The sequence below is a fragment of the Oculina patagonica genome, chromosome 3 (assembly GCF_052425735.1).
Source record: "Oculina patagonica isolate OP01 chromosome 3, crgOcupat, whole genome shotgun sequence".
Taxonomy (NCBI): Eukaryota; Metazoa; Cnidaria; class Anthozoa; order Scleractinia; family Oculinidae; genus Oculina; species Oculina patagonica.
Window position 1 is genome coordinate 28,888,930 of NC_135760.1, and position 16,603 is coordinate 28,905,532.

The 16,603-nt window shown below is 38.2% G+C and overlaps 1 protein-coding gene across 1 annotated transcript; it reads left to right on the forward strand.

Annotated features, from left to right (window-relative positions):
* The first annotated feature begins 46 nt into the window (after positions 1-46).
* LOC144647392 (uncharacterized) lies at positions 47-10,954 on the forward strand. The gene is made up of 7 exons (XM_078507198.1): positions 47-208; positions 1,205-1,278; positions 3,309-3,400; positions 4,475-4,580; positions 6,385-6,489; positions 9,273-9,475; positions 10,478-10,954. The coding sequence occupies exons 1-7, from the start codon at positions 114-116 to the stop codon at positions 10,688-10,690; spliced, it is 888 nt and encodes a 295-aa protein (XP_078363324.1). The 5' UTR covers positions 47-113; the 3' UTR covers positions 10,691-10,954.
* The last annotated feature ends 5,649 nt before the right edge of the window (positions 10,955-16,603 follow it).

Genomic DNA, 16,603 nt, shown 5'->3' on the forward strand with positions numbered 1-16,603 from the left:
AGACCTTCGCGGTCTTGCTGGATCAGAGTCCCCCGAGTCCCCCAGAGTTCCAACCTTGGTCCGCTGCAGGCAGAGGACAGAGGGAGCTTTTGTGACGAGATTTTTACGAAAACATGAGCAACACTGTGGAATTGAATGCTGAAGGATATTTAGAACCTTCTTCAAATGAGCCCGTGGAGAAATTTAATTTCAAGGGAATCAAAGACATGTAAGATTAGATATAGCAGTTAACTTTATATATATAACTTATGTAATATTCTGTAAAGGGTGACCGGACAAAAGACAAGGTTATTTGCCTGTCTATCGATCTCCTTTATTTCCTTGATAACAGAAAAAAAGACGAAGATGTATAAATATTTAATGATTATCTATCGGGGTCTCTCGTGGTCAATAGCAAATGCCTGGGGGTGGGGGTGAGGCTTTCCACAGGGTTTTGGCGACAGAGTTCCAAAATAGCTCAAAATGTAGCGAGAATCTTGTTTCAGAGCACCGACAGCTGACAGAAACTAGCACTGAAAGGGTTTATATTTGCAAGAGCAACAACGTTTCTTTTAACAAATAGACGGCAGGTGGGTTGGAAACGAGTGACAGAACGACATCTGAAGCCCCCTTGGAAAGCCTCGGGGGTGGGGGGTAGGGATACTCTACATATAGGTGGGTCATGCCTCTCTGACTCTGAGACCCTTTAACCTATACTAGATCGTGTTCAGCTGCATTTTACAACCCTGTTCTAGACTGAACACCTAGAGCTATTTATCAATGCTTTCTTAGTTATTAATGTTACCAGAGGCAGTAAAGTTGCCACACTGTACCAACACTAATGGACACCTCCAGGTGGTGGAAATAGATCTCCATATAATTCAAAGCATGAACTAAATAGTTATGGACCCAGCCACATACAAACTGATTTACTTTAATTTTCCATAAATAGACACCTCTCCTCAGAGGACACTTACTGGTTCCAAGGGTGTCTGCTAATTTAGGAGAATAAGTATAATTATCTTAAGTAATTTTTAGATTTCAATTCACACATACATGTATAATAAAGTCAATTTATTTAATTTAGTTTACTTCACATATAATAAGTCAGTTTAACTTAATTTCTATTAACTTATAAATCGCCCGGTTGTTTCATTCAATTACACATATTTATTATTACATAACTTATTTTTGGTGTATTCATTATTGTTTCCTTTTTGTGTAGCTTTGGTGGTATAACAATCAACACAGATAAAGAAAAATGCAAAAATGAAGAAGAATTTGAAGGAAAACTTGTTTGTAAGTCATTGCTGGGTTTGTAATTGCAGAAAGCCATTTAATTCATGTTGAATTCAATTAATCCTGACTTGACTTATGGCCATAAGCCCTAAGTGGGCAAAGGGCCGGTCAATTAATCCTGAGATATCTTTAAAAATGTCAAATGTTTACTAACGTGACATAAAAGAGCTCTCAGAAGCTTATAATCAAGGTATATGTGCATTGAAGACAGAGGCGGTGGAGAGTTTTGAAACATGGTGGGCCATCATACTCCAAGCCAAGTGCATACGGATTACCTCCCCAACCCCATGGGGGTAGATCCCACTACTCATATTTCCCAAAATGTCTCTAACAGTGTCTGGTGTGTCCGTAATACAATGTATTATTCCAAAAAATACCCATACCCCACCCTCAGAAGGTTTTTTGGTTTGCATCCCTCCATCTCGCTAGGAATTCCAGTGAAGCTCGATACTTTTCTTCTCTCTTTTGGCTTTTGAGACCCCCAGCCCTCTCAGAATTTCCAATGACCTTCCATGGGGTCTCTCTTAGTTCCTTGCCCCCCCCCGGGTGGGGGATAGGGCTGGCCTTCCATGGGGTGGGTAGAGATATTTTCTGAAACTGCACAATGCAATATTAAACATGGAAATTCAGGCGATCCTGCATCATGGTGCTTTTTGGGTTTTTCTTTAGATGTTGGAGGGCAGAAAATGTACGCTTTGAAGTCGCCGATGCCATAGGTAGTGTCAAATACAATTTTAACAGATTGCAGACCTCTCCTAGTAGCATTTTGGGGGAATGAGATTCATTGAAAATCCTCACAAGAAAGACCCTGGGAATGAGCAGTGCTCGACACTAACGCTAGTACACTAGCCCAGGACTAGTAAAACTTCATGCTGGGCTAGCCCCTAGACTAGTTAGTTTCATGGAAAAATAAATTAACTTCAACTCTTTTACTTGGGAAGTTTTTTCTTAGAAACCTTCATCAAGAACTAGTTTCCATAGCTTGAGTCAATTAAACCAGAGGGCTTGCGATCCATATCCTATCGTACGGGTTATCGTATGATCAACTTGCAAACCTTAAGCCATCTTTGAAAAGGCGCACGCCCTCCGTCCTTGCTTCCATGTCACTGAAAAGGGATCTGAGAGAGAGCCACCACCGGCCCGTCATCTTGGATTTTTTCATGCAAGCAGTCACTGAGTCACCACAAGCATGAAGGAGATTTCAAGCTTTTGTAACACCTTACCTAGAAGGAAACAACCTTCGAGGCCAGAGCCAGATTTACATTGCTCACAGAGGACCAAACACAGCATGAAAAGAAAAAGAAGTGCGATCAGCAGTCAAGAAATTTCAACCCAGTTGGGAGAAAGCATATCCGTTGCTGTGATTCAGTGAATGAAAGATGTACTTGTGTGGACTCACACAAATATAGTGCTGAGAGATTAGCTGATTCAAACTCGGCTCTTTTAATTTTTTTTTTTTTTGGGGGGGGAGGCTAGTGACTTGTCCTAGTATCCAAAAAAGTTAGTGTCGAGCACTGATGAGGTTGGCCAACTTAACGTGGCCCGCCCCCAATTTGAATCCTGTTCCCGACATCATGTGTGGGATGAGTTTGTTGTCATCCTTGCTCCAAAGGTTTTTCTCTAGGTTATCCAGTTTTCCTCCCACTCTGAAAACCAACATTCCAAATTTTATATGATCTTATATAGGTGGCGAAGCAGGGGGGGCTGGGGGGCCTGTCGCCCAACCAAACAAAAATTTGGAGGGGCTGAGCCCCCACATTTCAGTGCTGAAAGTATTACTAGCACAGCATAAGATTGGTTTGTCAAGACACAAGTCGTTTTTTTCAGGATTGTACTTGGCCAGATGATTTGGTGGGGTCGGGGAGAAAGAGACCCTGGGAATGAGGTTGTAAGTTGGCAGGAGGCAAGCGCTCTCACCACTGCTGCATATACCCCTGCTCCACTTGATAGTTCTATTATTTGCTACAACGCATTTAGTAAAAGTTCAGTTCAATTAATTAAATATTGTTTTCTCTTCTGATGTATTTCAGCATCATTGGCTACATTCAAAAAATGTGCTGTTAGAGGAGTTTGGCTGAGAATATCAATTAATGATTCCTCATTTATTCCCATTGCTATAAAGGTATTGTGCAGTACTGAAATGTAGTCATAGCTGCCATTTAAAAGTAAAGCCTTTACACCCAAATGACTTTTAGCTCTTGGCTCTTTACTCCAGTCTATAAAGCATAGCTGCATGAAGCTGCAACGTGCATCACCACTGTACTCCTATTTCATTCTAACAGGTTGCCCCAACAATTTACTGGTAATACTCCTAGGTGGAGATATAAAGACACTATAACTAATTAAGAGTCACCTTCCTTGCCCAAGAACACAACACAATGACCGCAGTCAGGGCTTGAACTCAAACTTTTCAGTCCAGAGTCTGGTGCACTTGAGCCATTAGGCCACTGCTTCTCCCCACACAGCTACCACTCATTTTATTATAGCCTAATAGCATCAGATTTGCCTATACTTGTTGTGTCAAGGATCGCACAGCCTTGGGTCTGCTTTCAGTGTTTGTCTGAATTGTTTGGCTTGGTTTCCTTGCTCTTGACAGTTTGTGTTTTTTCATACAGTATGAGTAACTTCTAATAACATTTTGACCCAATAAGTACATCATGACCTTGACTCTTCTCTCTGTCACTGTATAGTAGTAACAGACAGTGCATGACTATGGACCACACAGTTTGGCCATTACGATATTGACTTTTCTATGTGGTTCAAGTCTCTTTAATTAAATCCTTTTTTAAAGGACCACCTGCAGTCTGCCATAATTTTAATTTCAATTACATCACTCAATCAATCCTTTCATGTCTTTGGATAAGTGACCAGCCAGTTATCCGTACTTGACACATTTTTTGGCCACGCAACTATGAACACTCCCAAAATTCATTTCCAGCTGCCATTAAATTAAATAGTTTACAACTTCTACATTGATAATTAAGTAAAATTGATTTTCATTGCTGTCACATTGTCAACAATTAGCACTTGCAAGTTGTACAAATTTAAATTTCAAGTTCATATAAACTTTGTGTAACATTATGCTCAAGTCAACATAAACAACATTTGTTATGCAGTTAGTTTGATTCAAGAATTTTTAGTATTTAAATTTGTTTTCCTTTGACAGTATATTTCTTTGTGTTCTATATTTTTTCAGCATGGCTTTCTATTCCATCATACATATCCAACTTATATTGTTTTGACTCGTTGGCTTCCAGAGGATGAACCAAACACCCTTCCAAGCTTTGCCACAAGCTACCTTGGTATGTGTTTAGTTTTGGAAAATTATATCATGAAGAACTTATTTATTAAAAAAATATATTTCTCATGAATATTTCGCATACATGCTGTTTGGATCATGCAGTTAATGCCACAGTTCATGTAATGCTTTAATAAATAAAAATTTATACATAACTTTACATAATGAGAGCAAAGACCCTGTGTGACTTTTTGGGGCTATTTGCATGGATAAAAGTGTCTCTAGTAGGAGGTTTACCTACCCTGCCCCCTGAAGAATTAGTACAGATTGTTTTAAAGAAAACATGCCCCCCTCCCCTGGTTGCTTTCTGAGCCTAAAATTGGTAAAATAATGCAATTATTGAGGCTCTATTTATGTCTCAATTTGTCCCTGATGGAACACATCAGTGAACATTGCCTAGAAAGCGATAATTATATTATTGTGCATGTACTGAGTTTGCTGAACACTCCAGCTCAAATCAAGTGAATGTGCAGTGGTGCTTGTGTGCAATACACTGTAAAATATAACAAAAACTCTTTCAAAAATGCAAATTAGTATCAGTTTCAATATTAGTATATCGAACACACCTGTCTAATCTGTCCTTATTAACTGGGTGGGGCCTGGGCCCAGTTCATAATCTGGCTGGCATGTTTTTTTGTTGGTAAATCATTCCAGGCGCACATGGCCCAGCTGATACCTTAGTCCAGTCACACAAATTTTGATGTTTGCTAGCGATCACTAGTTTATATTAATTATTACAAACACTCTGCTCTTTGTTTAGTGTGAAATCTATTTTTGTGTCATCCAAGCTCTTCTCGCTTAGTGAAGGCCGAATGTTCACTTTGCGACTCCTTCGTCACGCAAATTTTGATGTTTACTAGCAAACGCTTGCCTGTAGCTATAACTAACCGTTCATAAATATTTATGTATACTCTGTGCTCTGTTTTGTGTGAAATATTCATTTTTGTCATTCTTGAAAGCATTTGACTTGGAGCAAGTATGATTTGTACAATTTACCCAGAACATGCTGAATATTTCAAAACAACAACTAGTTTTCTGGGGACCCACTTTTTGTTTTTATTTATGTTTGGAGGGGGACTTTGGGGTTTTCGGTTTCTCGGTTTTGGCCATTTTTTAGATCGGTTTTTCGGTTTTTGCAACAAAAAACCGCGGTTTTTCGGTTTTGGTGTCTTCTTTGGTTCTCGGGTTTTCCTTCTATTAGCATATGGTTTTCGGTTTCCGGTAAAAATACTAGCGGTTTTTCGGATTTGGTATTATGCTCTGGTTTCTGGTTTTTCCAATTTGGTTAACAGTTTCTCTGAGATCATGCGGGTAGAAAGAAAACCTGCTTTTATGTTTAAATTGCAAGTTAGAGCGGTGTAATCTAGCATGTTAATGAACAAAAATGTCAAGACTCTTTAAAAACCCTTTTCTCCCTTTTTTCAAAATCTCGAGGTACCAATTAAGGTTACAGCTTCAGAATTTGGAATGTTATGTTCGGTTTTCGGTTTTGATCGAAATTCACTTCGGTTTTTCGGTTTTGTATGATTTTTTGTGCGGTATTTCGGTTTCTTACAGGCCCCAATGCCCCCCTCATGTTTGGAATCAAACTGAAAATTGCAAGCCCAGCAAGAATATGAATGAATGAAGTTTTCAAGTATAAGTGAAACTTCTTAAAATAACTGAAGGCTGATCAAGAATGTAGCAAGATAAAAATGGCCTGTTTTAATTAAAAGCAAGCATGGCAGCCAATCTAATAGCCTTATAGTGCAGCTAGCACACTTCCCTTTTTTGTTTAGTTTGTTATTTTTATTTTTTTTATTTTTTAGGTGCTGGTGGGCTAGTTGTCAATGAAAAAAACCAGGTGTTAGCAGTTTGTGAAAGATTTAGCAAGAAAAAGCATTGGAAACTTCCTGGAGGCATGGTGGATAGAGGTGAACATGAAATCCACCTTAGAATCTATACCTTAGTCAACTTTGTGATTTATTTAGTTTATTTAGATGTATTTTTATTTAGTCTAACTGATACAGTTATGATGTAATGTATATGAAATAATTTTTTTTTTCAGGCTTCTTTATTCCAATTGCTTAAATTGGAAATTCACTGCGATGATCATTTATCACTTTCATATCCATCCGCAGTTCATATATGAATTATTTCATATACATTACATCATTTCACTCTTCTCACGGGTAAAATATGAACTCACAATTGACCTCGCTCCCAATGTGTGGCTTCAATAGCTCAGTTGGTAGAGCATCGCACCGGTATCGCGGAGGTCACGGGTTTGAATCCCGTTGAAGCCCTGAATTTTTTTTTTTTTTTCAGGCTTCTTTATTCCAATTGCTTAAATTGGAAATTCACTGCGATGATCATTTATCACTTTCTTGATACAGTTATCTTGTTTGGCTTGTTGAATAATTAGTTTTCATTACATGACTGAGGCAGTTGAGGGCCATGCCAATAACAGAAGTCAGCCAACCAGAATGCTTTATTGCAAGTTCAGAAATTTATTTTCTCAATATTGGACCAGCCTAAGTGTTTTCAGCTGATTTTGAACAAAACTGTAAATTCTTTTATAATAAAGTGACAAATCTAACGAGCATTCTGATTGGTTGAAGCAGTGTGCTTTATTTATGGTTTAGAGACTGTTGTGAGTGTTTTGTTGACAAATACACGCACGCGCTGGTCGCACAATGAACGAGAAATTTTCTGCAGTATTGAAAATTTCGAGTTCATTGTGAGGCCAGCAAGTGCGTGTATTTGTCAACAAAACACGAACGAACAGACTCTAACCCTTTTAATATACAATCTGAGTACACTGCATCGAACTGCAAGCGATCATCGACTTAACAAACTTCAAACAACAAACTTAATGTTTAAAAATAAGAAGTGTAGTAATACATAATTACACGGGATAAACATCAATAATGTAAAAATCACAAATTAGCCATACAGAAATAAAGCTTTAAATGGTTCATAAACTGTGGTCGTCAATAAATACAGTCAGTGAGAAGTTGACTGTATGGCTTCCACAATCAAGCAACTACAAACAAGTCAATCGCACACAAAAATGTATTTATTGAGCTGCAGTTTACCTTTAAACATGAAAGCGCTTCAAGTTGTTATCCTCTTCGATTTTGTTTGGTATTGGATCGTTGATTATTTGAGGAATATATTTTTCTTTCACTTCTACAAGCCTTGAAGCTGAATACACTTTCAATAATGCACGATTTTTGTGCATTATTGTCAATACTGCACTGTCGGAGTTTGCTGACGACAGGTAAAGCAAAATCACGTGATCGATTTTAACCAATTGCGCGCGTGGATTTTTGACAGTGAACGAAGATTGTATATTAAGAGAGTATAAAGCACGCTGCTTACGAGTGCTCTCACCATCTTTTACCGTTTCCATGCGCATGCAGCTTGTGGATCATTTCAAATCTCGCTGTTTTAGCAAGCCGAGGAGAATTTTCAAGGTTAGAGTGGTTCAGCTCTATCAAAAATTAATGATAAGACCTCAAGTAGTGCTTAATTAACGTGCTTTAATTTAAAAAAATTCAGACACGTTTTTAAAAAAAAGAATTGGTAGATCAAAAGACTTTCGACACCGTCGCGTACAATCCCTCATGCCATTCCGCGCGTGCATCCTGAGATTCAATCTTGTTTTAATCCAATTTCTCTAAAGTTTTAAGTAAAACTTTATTATAAAAAAATAAAAAAGCCTTGGCCGTGCTTTGTTCTGTTATAAAGCACTCAAGGAGGTGACAATAGCACTCAAGAAGTTGGGAGAAACACTTGCCTGCGGCTCGTGTTTCACCCTACACTTCTTTCGTGCTCTCGTCACTTCCTTGCGTGCTTTATAACTTACAGAACAAAGCACAGCCAAGACTTTTTTATTTGTTAAGTAAATTAAAAAAACCTTGACTGTATTGGAAAAGTATAATTGGCTCTTTGTTCTTTTTGTACAGACCTCATTCAATCTGTACAAGCTGTCAAGTTCAAGGGCTGTTTATTACTTCTCTCAATAATAGGCCCTGGCGCTTGGTTGATAAGATATTATCATACCTAAATTCCGAATCATAGACTCTATTGTACTTACAATTTATATAGAGGTGTTTGTGTTTCCTGAACAGAAGGGTAGAAAAACAAAACACATTTGGGGTATGCCATCTGTGTTTCTATATTTATCAGCATGTAATAAGTGTCCCAGTTTTAGGACTAAGAATTTTTCCTCTTTTTTTCTGATGGATTGAATAATTTGGAGAGTCTGTGTTGACCAGGTAAAAGGTTCAGTCTGTGTCAAGCCAAGTGGCCCATACAGCTGGAGCTTATCCTGGTTTCCATAGCATTAAATGACTAGGAGTATTGCTACTCCCCCTGGATGGGATGCTAGTCCATCGCAGGGTTACCCCCAGCAGTAAATTCGCTGGTACCCATTTATACACCTGGGTGGAGAGAGGCAATGAGAGTAAAGTGTCTTGCCTAAGAACACAATGCAGTGCCCCGGCCAGGGCTGGAACCCGGGCCTTTCGACTCAAAGTCAAGCGTGCTTACCATTAGGCCACTGTGGCTCCCACAAGTGTTTACCAAACGCCTCTAAAAATCACAAAAATGGTACCAACATTGGAAGAGAAGATATAATTATAACTTATATATTCTTGAGAATGTTACCAACATATTGATACTTGGCATGTTTGTTGTTTTCTTTTCACAGATGAAGATATTGTTGAAGCTGTTAAGAGAGAGGTCTTGGAGGAAACTGGCATTCAAACAAAATTTGTTTCTCTTATTTGTTTTCGTCAAATAATAAACTTTCGGTTTGGCTGTTCAGATATCTACTTCATTTGTCATCTCAAGCCTTTAACCCAAGACATCAATATAGACACAAGGGAAATAGCTGATGCCCAGTGGATGGATGTAAGTTCTTCTACCTACTCTGTCTATAAGCTGCATATATTAAGGTTTTGTATTTTCTGAATGTGTATAAAGTTGTATAATTCCTGACTCGGCCTGGGGTAATAAATAGATTATTGTGTAAGGCAAGTGGATTTTACTGATCCATCACTTCACGATCACAATGCCTCTTTCCACCTAAGTGGATAAATGGGTAACAGGCGAATTAAATGCTAGTGATCTGTCATCCTCTACAGGAGCTACAGATCAGAGAGGAGAAGGTCGAAAAGAAATACTCCTAGTCGCTTCATGCTACAAAAATGGGAGTATGAGTCACTGGGCCTGAACCCGGACTTCATCTTTTTACGTCAGGATTTATGAAGCCGACTGGCTATCGATTTCCTATGTTATTTACTTGAAAATGTGGCAGAATGACTACCAAGCCACAGATAGCATCGATGGTCAAAAGAGATTGAAAATGATTGCAAAAAAACATAGGATAATTGCTTTGGTCACAGACCCAACGTGTTATGTCATTTGCTTAGACTTTCATCGAATAATTAATTCTGATTTCAAAGTCTAGGACACATGATTAATGCATGCATACAAGGATCACTAACTAAGCATAACTTTAATCACCTTTACTAGACTTTTATGTAAAGGTTAAAAAAGATGATCATCTTACGTATCAGATTCGTGCTTTGTGGGCGTGTACATGTTAGATACCAAGACAGTTGCATAAATTACCTTCCACTCATACAGCAACTGTGAAATCAAAAGCAAGCTGACAGGCTGATAGGCAGGGATTTATGTAAAATCAGCATTACATGGAAATAAAAGTGAAATATTTACTCAGTTTGCCACAAACCAAACCTTACATAGATGCTTCGATTCAAAGCTGGTTGGTTATACTCAAAGGGATGTGATGACTATAGACGTGAACAAACCATGCAATGTTTAACTTATGACCAAAGGTATTTCTGCCGATGTGGGCCATTAATATTTGTATCTTGCTCTTTTTTGTAGTTGGATGAGTATATAGCAAGTCCGCTGGTTAATGACTCGAATCGGTTTATTGCAGTGGCTTACAAGAACAATTTTCACAACAATGATAATTTGAAAGTCGAAACAAAGAAAGTACAAGTCGGTAGGACGTTTGGAACTTTCTTTAGCTTGAATCAATACAAAGATCAAAACAGAGATGACGATAACATCCATATTCCATTAACTGAACACTGAGAGAAAATGTTAAATAGTGGGCCACAGTCACCGTTCAATTTATATTTTGTTGACGTACTGCACAACTGAATATCAAAATTCTGATAGACTGAAAGGTTTTGTCCTTTTGTATCATTGTGGCTTGCAGACATTTCAAGCTCAGTATCAGGCATTTCGGGGGAGAGGTGTGGGGAGAGAAGTGTCTTTCCTTAGGAAGGCCTAATGCTGTACTCTGAACGTTTGCTTGAGGTGTTGTGTTACAATAAATGTTGCCATGTTGCTGTGTTGTATTCTTTGTGTTTGTCCGCTTCTCGGGCCGGTGTCACAGAGGATTTGGATTTCCTCCTCCCCCCACCCCCGCGAGTTTGGATTCCCCGGTCTAAATCTGCTACAGTAAAAACCCGCGTATAAGAACCTAACATTTAAGAATTGGTAAAATTTTTTTTTTAACCTTCATAAAAATTTGGTAAAATTTAAAAAAGGTTTTTTTTAAAAAAAAAAAAAAATTATTTTTAAAAAATATATATATAAAAATTTTAAAAATTTTTTTTTTTTTTTTTAATAAAAAAAATATAAAAAAAAATTTTTTTTTTTAAAAAAAAAAAAAAATTTAATTATAAAAAAAAAAAATTGGGGGTTACTAGATATTGACGCATCCTGTAAGTAAATTTGCCCCTCCCCTCCCCCCTTACAAGCTTTGTTCCCATCGTATTCTGTACGTTATTCCTTTTGCAAGATTTTTGTCAATGTTCCGTTGATTCACAACACAAACAATTCCTTATTAAAGACAAAGATAATACTACGAGTAAACAACGAACCTGGATAAACTGTCTAACAAAAACGAAGCTGTAATTTTTTTTTCGCTTTCGTATCAGGTACTGAACAAAGATGACGCTTGATTAATAATACAAACTATGGAGAAGGATTCTCAGTTTCGTTTATAAAGCATTGCGACGGGGTACTATTATAAAGGATAACAACTCCGAGGAGCATTCTGTGAATCTGATTTTAAACATACTTTTGTATACACTATAAAACCTGCTAGAACGCACCTTTTATATTTCATTATTCACTTTACAAAACCGCAAGTGCGCAAAAGTTAGGTGTGATCACTTATTCATTTTTTTCATGAGTTTTGCTGGGAGGTCCAAATTCTCTAGGACACTGTTTGAGGCGATTTCGGCACGTAATCTTCATTTAGGGTTAATATTAATAACTCGACGACAATGCTTTAAAACCAGCATCAAATGCGGGTCGTTTCTTTTCTCTGGTCTTATTTTTTTTTTTTTTTTTTTTTTTTATTTTTTTTTTTTCTATTTTTTTCTTTTTTTTTGGTATATTTATTTCTTTTTTTTTTTTTTTTTTTTTTTTTTTTTAGCCCCTAAAATTCCGGTTATAAGCCCTGGGCTAGTACAACTTCGTAAGGGGTTTTGTGTGCGCTTATAAACGGAAAGGCGTATTTCCAGGTGGGCTTATAAGCGGAATAAAAAACGTTTCGAAACGAGCCACGGGAGTGTTGATCGAAATACTTTTTTTAGTTAAAAAGTCATAATAAAGCAACATTTAGCCCTGTTCAGTACTGTCATCCAGCAGAGGGGGGCTTATAATCGGATGTATTTTTTTGTTTCCATAGATGGGCTTATAACCGGAATTTTACGGTATTCTACCATGGTGTTCTATACTTTACCATCGTCATTGATATCGTTGCCGTCATTATAGAGATGACATCAAAATGTGTTAAGAACAAACGCTGCAGTCCATTCCATCCATGTCTGTTGGTTAAACGAAAAAATACTCTAAAACTTACTTTACTTCACTGCCTGATGACGTTTGTGATTGTTTTTATTTAGCCGCACGAATTTCAAGCGAGAGAAAATCTCGATTCAGGAGCGTTCTTGCAAATGCAGAAGCTTATCGTGTCACGTGACTAAACACGAAGCAATAGCGTGTTTGCGAACTAGTCAGATTTTGTAATATGTGGAAGGAAAATGGTTACAAAATATAAAAAAAAAATGGAAATAAATGAACACTTTTCTTTTCCGCCTCACAATCTAAATCCTTAACTTAACTAAAAAAAAAAATTCAGGTGAACGATTTGTCACCTGAAATGTCATTAAAGATTTCCAGTTATGTAAAGTCTTCAAGTTCAAATTAGCTAGAAAATGACTGCTTAATTAAACATCAGTATTGCTAGCAATTTTATAAGCAAATCTTATTTGTGGTTATGATCATGCTTGTTAGCCTTGAAAACGGAAGCAGTCAAGAAGCTGCGTCACAACTTTTTGAGTCATTCCTCCAGGGCTGTGACTTGAAAATAAAGGAAACCTGTACAAGGTTGGAAAACACCAAAGGAGTAATACTAAAACCAAAATAAACAAGGCCATAGTTTATACGACTGGCATAGATTAAGCCGTGGATAGGTACAAACAACAAACTCGACGCAAAATCGGCTAACTTAGTTTTTTCAAGTAGTGCTGTCTGTTGCGTGACCTGTTTCTGATCATTTGTTTACAATTCCTTGCCTTGGTATTTTGCAGAGGTGAATGACCCTGACTAAAGAAACGCCCCAGCAGAACTTGAACACCAAAATGGTGAGAGTAAGAAGAAATTGAATATTTTTGAAAAAAGAAACTTGCCGTTGATCGATAATCTAGCAGCTGCTGTGACATCACTGAAGATTTGGACATTACTTGAAGTAAGACCTGTTGATGTCGATGTTAATATATATTACCTACACGATACTGTTTACTGCTCCGCTAGCGAGATAAAGGAATATAACATTAGGGTGGTGGACTGGTACAACTACATTTCCTTTTCGATTTCACAGTTGCCAAGAAAAACATCAGACAAAATTCTGATGAAAGATTTCGATTTTTAATACTATAATGACGATAAAGGAATTACTGTCATATCCACTGGTAACGAAATGGCGAGAGGAGAGAAGCGTGCTTTAGTTTAGCTTGTTGGCCCGGGGGGACTCCATCATGTAAGCTATTTAGGTATGTCCGGCCCAAAAGGCTACTGGATTTTGAGCCGTCTTGGTCCGAAATAGACCAATTTGAAAATAGGGTATTGTTTGTACACGCTGATCAGCATTAGGTATATTTTTAGGTAACTGTTTATTTTTTTTTTTTTTTGGAAGTTTTGTGGGGGTGTGGGGGAGGTTAGATATAAAATATAAAAAGGGTAGAAAATATTTTTTTTGGGGGGGGTTGGCTTTTTTTTTTTTTAGTCCAAAGCTGATCTGTTCTTGCCATCTGTTATGAGGTCGGCCAATAGAGCTGTGTTTTTTTTTCTTTCTTGTTAAGCGTTGCCAGTTTCCTTCGCCCACTTACAACTCACTGGATGCTGTTTATCAAGCCAGACATTGAAGCATTCTCGGAGAAAATGTGCTACCTGAAGGCTCCGTAACGGATTTTAAAACTTGTAGTGTTCACTTGCGTGATTTCTGTCTTATGTACATTGTCTTTTCTTGCTCTCTTCTTCGAATCCCTTATTTGGGGGAAACCCAATGTACAGAATGTACCTGTGACATAAAACAAAGAGCTTACTGATAGGGCGCGAGTTCGCGCGTGGTAATACAACGCGTGCGTTGCTCTCTTTACTTTAGCATGTCTTGCGTCTGCATAGGACAAGAAAATGTCAATGTAAAAGCGCAAAGTTTATTTCACATTCGACTTCTCCCCCCCGGGGGGGGGGGACCACATAATTTCGGGTGGGGAGGGCGGCCCGGCCCCCCCTGACCCTTTAAGACACGAACCCTGACTTCCTACCCCCGGGGCCCTGTTTAGAGAATGCCATTTTATACCCCGAAGACAAACAAGCCCACGTGTGTGACGTGAAAAGCTAAGATCAAGCCGAAATCAACGTAGCAGCAAAGGAGTCGCGTTCCCCGCATGCCCCATATAGCACCTGACATGTCCAGCAAAGAACCGGAGAAAGGAAACCCCGTAAGAAAAAAAAGCCGCCAACCCTACGGGCCGCACGTCCCCGGCCCTAAAAGGGAGGCCCCCCCCCCCCCCGAGGCGGGGACTTCTCCTCACAGTGTGATCTTAACCTGGTAAATTAAAAGCGGATAATTTTATGAAACCAATCATGACTGCAGTTCAGGGTGCTCGCATGCTTGTAAAAAAGTGTCATAAGTTTGGATTCCAGTAAGTTTTGGAACTGACAAACTCATAAATGGTAATAAATTACTCAAATGTAAAATGAATTCAGTCTTGTTTCTCAAGCTCTTGAAGCTTCTTGACCTTTGGTAAACTGCGAACGTGCTTTAAGGCATGGTTACAAGAGACGCTATCCCATCACCCGAGATGCAAAAAAAGTGTTTGCTAATTGTTTTTCACGATCGACCTGTTTACTGAGTAAATAGGCCAACTCTTACTCTCCATGAGCTGTCAGATTCACGATTTAACTCCATCTTCTATGGACGACCTTTTTTCTTTCACGGGGAAGATTGAACACATGAATTTGTTTTCTCAGTTCGCGGTGGTGATATTTATGTCTGCGAGTTTCGGGGCGAGAATTAATATTGTGTATTATATTGAAATTTCATATGCCGTGTACTCGTGTTTCGAGGGTAGTAAATTTGAGTTTTATTTTACACATGTCATGTTTACAGTGTCAACTGAATATGCAACTCAGTTTCGTTTTGATGTTAGCATGGTGTTTAGCACGTTACTGTTTCATTCATTCGTTTGTAGGCACCACCTTGTTCAAAAATTGTTTTTAAATTCATGTTTTGAAGCATAATTTACTCTCTATCTTTCGAGTGTACAATATGATTGAGGGATTGTATATTATTGCATTCCTTTCATTCCATATCACAAGGAGTACCCGCTGAGTACACAATTGCACCATAACCTTTGACAATGAGCTAGATGGCTTGCAGCCTTGCTGTTTTTTTCCACCTCAGTTTTTAAACAAGCATGAGTTCTTTGTGTGAATTTGACAGCCAGGAGCTTAGCACACTCCCTCGGGTCATTTAAATGCACGAAAGCAGTGCTTACAAGCGCATCCAAGCGTGTTGATACTGGCGCATGTCTTCATACACAGCAATGTCAATGATCGTCGCTGGAAGATTTGTTCGGACGGATACCAGTTCACTGTGGATTGTAAGCTTGACAAGGATTTGAACATCTGGGGTATGTACTGACTGCTCACTTTTAAAAGTTATTCTATCAAGGTAGTTTGGTTTGTTCCAGTTTTCTTGCGCAGGTTAGAGAGGTTAGAGTTTGTTTGCTGTAGCCATCTTGCAACAGTTTCTCACAGTATGAGATTATCTGTGATTACATTGGAAAATACTGTAGACCAATTTGAGTCCATAATCTAACATACATTTTATATTTTGTTTTGTCGATACTAGTTACAGGTTTTCGATTAAGCGGCACAGAAAGTTCTGAATAAGCGTTCAGATGCCAACTTGATTTTCACAGCTCTTTGAGTATACTGATGCCGGTCTCACGCTGATCTGACTTCATACTGTGCATTGCAAGAAATTGTCGAAAGCAAGTGACCTGTTTTGTTTTCGAAAGAAGTATGTCGCATTTGTAGTGTACACTGTGCCGTACATGTGTACAGATTGAACTGTTCAGTGTTTGAGCGATTAACTGTTTAAGAATCAATTACTAGCTTGTTTTGACTGACAGTGTTTCGTCGTTTATGTTTCGTGTAAATATATATTACTTACCATTTTAAAGGTCGGCAGTTCTCGTTAAACCTCAACATTTTTTACTCAACGGTCAATATGTTTAGGCTCTGTTTAGGCCATTGTTGTAAAGTGAATTTTCTACGATTACGACCAATCCTTGATTTAATGAATCAAGCAAACAAGGCGAGTAAACAATGAAATTGACAGTTACTGAAAGATAAATCACTGTAGCTCGGGCTGAAACTGACTACCTTTGGCTTCTTTCGTATAAACGTACTGAGTGA